Source organism: Anabrus simplex, chromosome 1 (assembly GCF_040414725.1).
Source record: "Anabrus simplex isolate iqAnaSimp1 chromosome 1, ASM4041472v1, whole genome shotgun sequence".
Lineage (NCBI taxonomy): Eukaryota > Metazoa > Arthropoda > Insecta > Orthoptera > Tettigoniidae > Anabrus > Anabrus simplex.
Genome location: NC_090265.1, coordinates 838,101,874 through 838,105,345, shown reverse-complemented (window position 1 = coordinate 838,105,345; position 3,472 = coordinate 838,101,874). Strand labels below are relative to the sequence as shown.

Below are 3,472 nucleotides of genomic sequence, written 5' to 3'. Positions count from 1 at the left end.
TATTAATTACTTGAATGGATTTCGGAGAGAACAAAATGCAGTAATTTTGTAACACAAGTGTACATTTCCACGCCAGTAAATGTATCGGCACAGGGCTGGCATATTTCTGCACGTTCAAATACCACTGGGCTTAGCCGGGGTGAAACCCACCAACTTGGCTTCTACAATCTGAGCGACTCAGTCCGGCATTAGTGATTAGGTAGATACATTAAAACACAGATACAGATTACTTCACAATTCATTTTATTTAATAATTGAATGCATTACATCATCATGTTATCAATAATACAAGAGAGTTGAGAAGAAGTGTCGGCAGTCTTAGAAACCTCTAAAAAGGAGACCCAAACGGATCATTTCCGAAGAGGAGAGAAAGATGAAAAGCGAAATAGTGGAGAAGTCTATACGGTGCATAATTTGCCAGATTCGGAAAAAAGAAAGTTGATATTAAGCATAAGCACAGACTTGGATGGCAGGATTGAAGACGAGACCTGATGGACAGGTGAAGACTGTACCTTTCCCTGTTGTCAGGTCACACTTGACGAACTTGTGTGTGTCCTTAGGGTAGGGCAAGTGCCACCTGTCAGCCCTAGCGGCTGCGCACAAGTTGGATGGGTCAGGCTGGTGGTTGTCATTATTGTCATGGTGATGATCATGATTATCGTGATGGTCATCATGATGGTTGTGGTGGTCCCAGTCATGGTGGCTGTGGTGGTCCCAGTCATGGCTGTGATGGTTGTGGTGGTGTTTACCGACTTCCTGAACGTCCTCAGCCGTGGCAGACTTGTCGACATCCTTCACGTCTTCAGCTACTTGAGCTGGCTCTTGCTCCACGTTATCCACGGGAATGGACTGGACGTAGGCCAGTGCCAGCAGCACGGACAGAAGGATAAGGCCTGAAAGAAGAATGTATGTCACCTATATCCTATATGTTAATCCAAATAAATCATAATCATTACTAATGTGGAATTTTACCACGGACGACTTGGTACATCGATATATCATTTCCCTTTGAGACAACCCTAGACTGGGAATCGATCCCGGTTTCTAACCATTTAGGATCAAAGCAATATATAGAAGGCCTAGTTTTAATGCCCCGTATCTGACTATTCTGTTCCTATCCATTATTTTCGTTAAGACAGGTTTTGCCTCCCAGCCACATTTAGATATGCAGTACATCACGATTTTTGTTGTGTTCGTTTTCCTATGCTAATGTGTAAAGGAAAATGAATCTCACCTTTAGCGTACTGCACTGTTGTTTGTATGACGAATTTACGGACTGTTATTTAATATTCATTTTCCTTCAAACATACTGTAAGCCTAGAAAAATAAACACAAAGAACATTGTTCTGATGGCCTGCATATCCATGTGTGGCTGGGAGGCGCGACCGGTCTTAAGGAAAATAGTGGATGGGTATAGCACTGTCAGATACGTAGTATGAGAACTAGGCCGTCGATATGTTATAATGAGTGTTTGAAACGTTAAGTTAGATTGTTTAAATTTAAGTGAAAATATGAAAATCTTATATTAAAATAGGATGGCATGGGTATCTTTATCAAGACAGTCTGTATACTGATGACCAAAACATAGGCAATAATAATAATAATAATAATAATAATAATAATAATAATAATAATAATAATAATAATAATAATAATAATAATAATAATAATAATAATAATGGCGTATGGCCTCCGGAGAGGCCTGGTGCGTTTCTTTTTCTAGTAGACATAATAGACATGGGCTTCTGCCGTGTTAATAAAACAACGTGAAATTCTCAGACAACCTTGCCCCATGTCTTCAGAAGAAAATCTCTTTTCATGAGGAAGATTTCCCTCACGAAGATTTCTTTCTTTCTTTCTTTCTTTCTTTCTTTCTTTCTTTCTTTCTTTCTTGATCCGTTTACATTCGAGGGTTGGCTTTCCCTCGGGCACAGCGAGGGATCCCACCTCTACCGCATCAAGGACAGTGTCCTGGACCGTTAGAGTTTGGGGTGGGGTTGATACAAATGGGAAGAAGGACAGTACCTCGCCCAGGTGGCCTCACCTGCTATGCTGAACAGGGGCCTTGTGGGAGGATGGGAATTTTGGAAGGGATAGACAAGGAAGACGGAACGAAGCGACAGTGGCCTTTAGTTAGGTACCCTCCCGTCATTTTCCTGGAGGAGAAATGGGGAAACCACGGAAAACCACTTCGAGGATGGCTGAGATGGTAATCAAATCCCCCCTCTACTCAGTTGCCCCACTCCAGCCCTCGTACCACTTTTCAAATTTTGTGGCAGAGCTGAGAATCGACCAAGGCCTCTGGGGGTGGCAGATAATCATACTTAACACTACACCACAGAGGCGGCCTAACGAATCGTGAAAAAGAAATGTTCTTCTGAAGACGCAGAGTAAAGTCGCTGGAAACGTTTCCTTGACATGGCAAAGGCCCAAAAATATATTACTATGTTCACCGGTAATAATATTATTGCTGTTTTCCAATGTTTTAATTATATTTTCTTTAGTTTACTAAACAGTAAGAATTATTAGAATTAGAAGAGCTATACTTTCTGAATCAGTAACTTACCTCTCATGTTGAAAAATTGCTTTCACAGTTGTCTGTTGCTATAGTGAATGAACGAATCTTATATACTATGTTCGTTATCAAGAAAACCTATCGTCTTGTCATCAAACATAATCGGACGGTCATGTCATAGTTCGATAACAATCAAAATGAGCATCTGTCAATCATTCACCTCGTTAACATATGAGATGATCAGATGTCTTGATCATTCTGTAACCTTTGAATTTACATTATTCATGAAGTGTAGCGGCATTTACAGAATACACTTCAGAAGTTATTAGGAACATAGTTTGACATAGAAAATTACCTGGAAATTTTAGTAATCTTTATACGGGCATTTATTTATGGTATGGCTCTCAGTGGTGGTAGTGTCCGAGTACATGTTCAACTCGCTTGATCCGGGTCTTTTCATTTGGCTTGAGCGTCTGTATGTGGGATGATGATTATGATGATGATCGGTTAGAGAGAGGGTGAAACCATGTATTGACACATCGCCTACTCCCGTCGAATATCACCAAGAGGACTACTCAAGACGTAACGTCCTCTACCGAGGAACAAATCACAATCAACAGCGTCATATGCCCTCACTGCATGTAAACTTCGCGGAGAAACCTGGAATTGAATCCGGGCCTTTGGCAAATGGTATACTACCACCTCTCCTACCTTGCTGGCCAACATTCTGATGGGGTGATCCAGCACACAGCATTCCGGTGCCATGTCACAACTTAGTCCCGCTTTTCAAGATCTATGTCCAACAAAATTGTCGCTGATATTAAGGTCATGAATATTCACAAGATGAGTCTTCTTTCTTTCTTTCTTTCTTTCTTTCTTTCTTTCTTTCTTTCTTTCTTTCTGAAGATGGTTTTCCGTGGTTTCCCATTTTCACACCAGGCAAATGCTGGGGCTGTA

General features: G+C 41.0%; 1 protein-coding gene across 1 annotated transcript; it reads right to left on the bottom strand.

Moving 5' to 3' along the window:
* Positions 1–226: 226 nt before the first annotated feature.
* LOC136874032 (high-affinity zinc uptake system protein ZnuA) lies at positions 227–2,669 on the bottom strand. Its single transcript, XM_067147527.2, has 2 exons — positions 2,567–2,669; positions 227–893 (listed from the first exon to the last, which is right to left on the bottom strand). The coding sequence occupies exons 1-2, from the start codon at positions 2,571–2,573 to the stop codon at positions 445–447; spliced, it is 456 nt and encodes a 151-aa protein (XP_067003628.2). The 5' UTR covers positions 2,574–2,669; the 3' UTR covers positions 227–444.
* Positions 2,670–3,472: the final 803 nt, after the last annotated feature.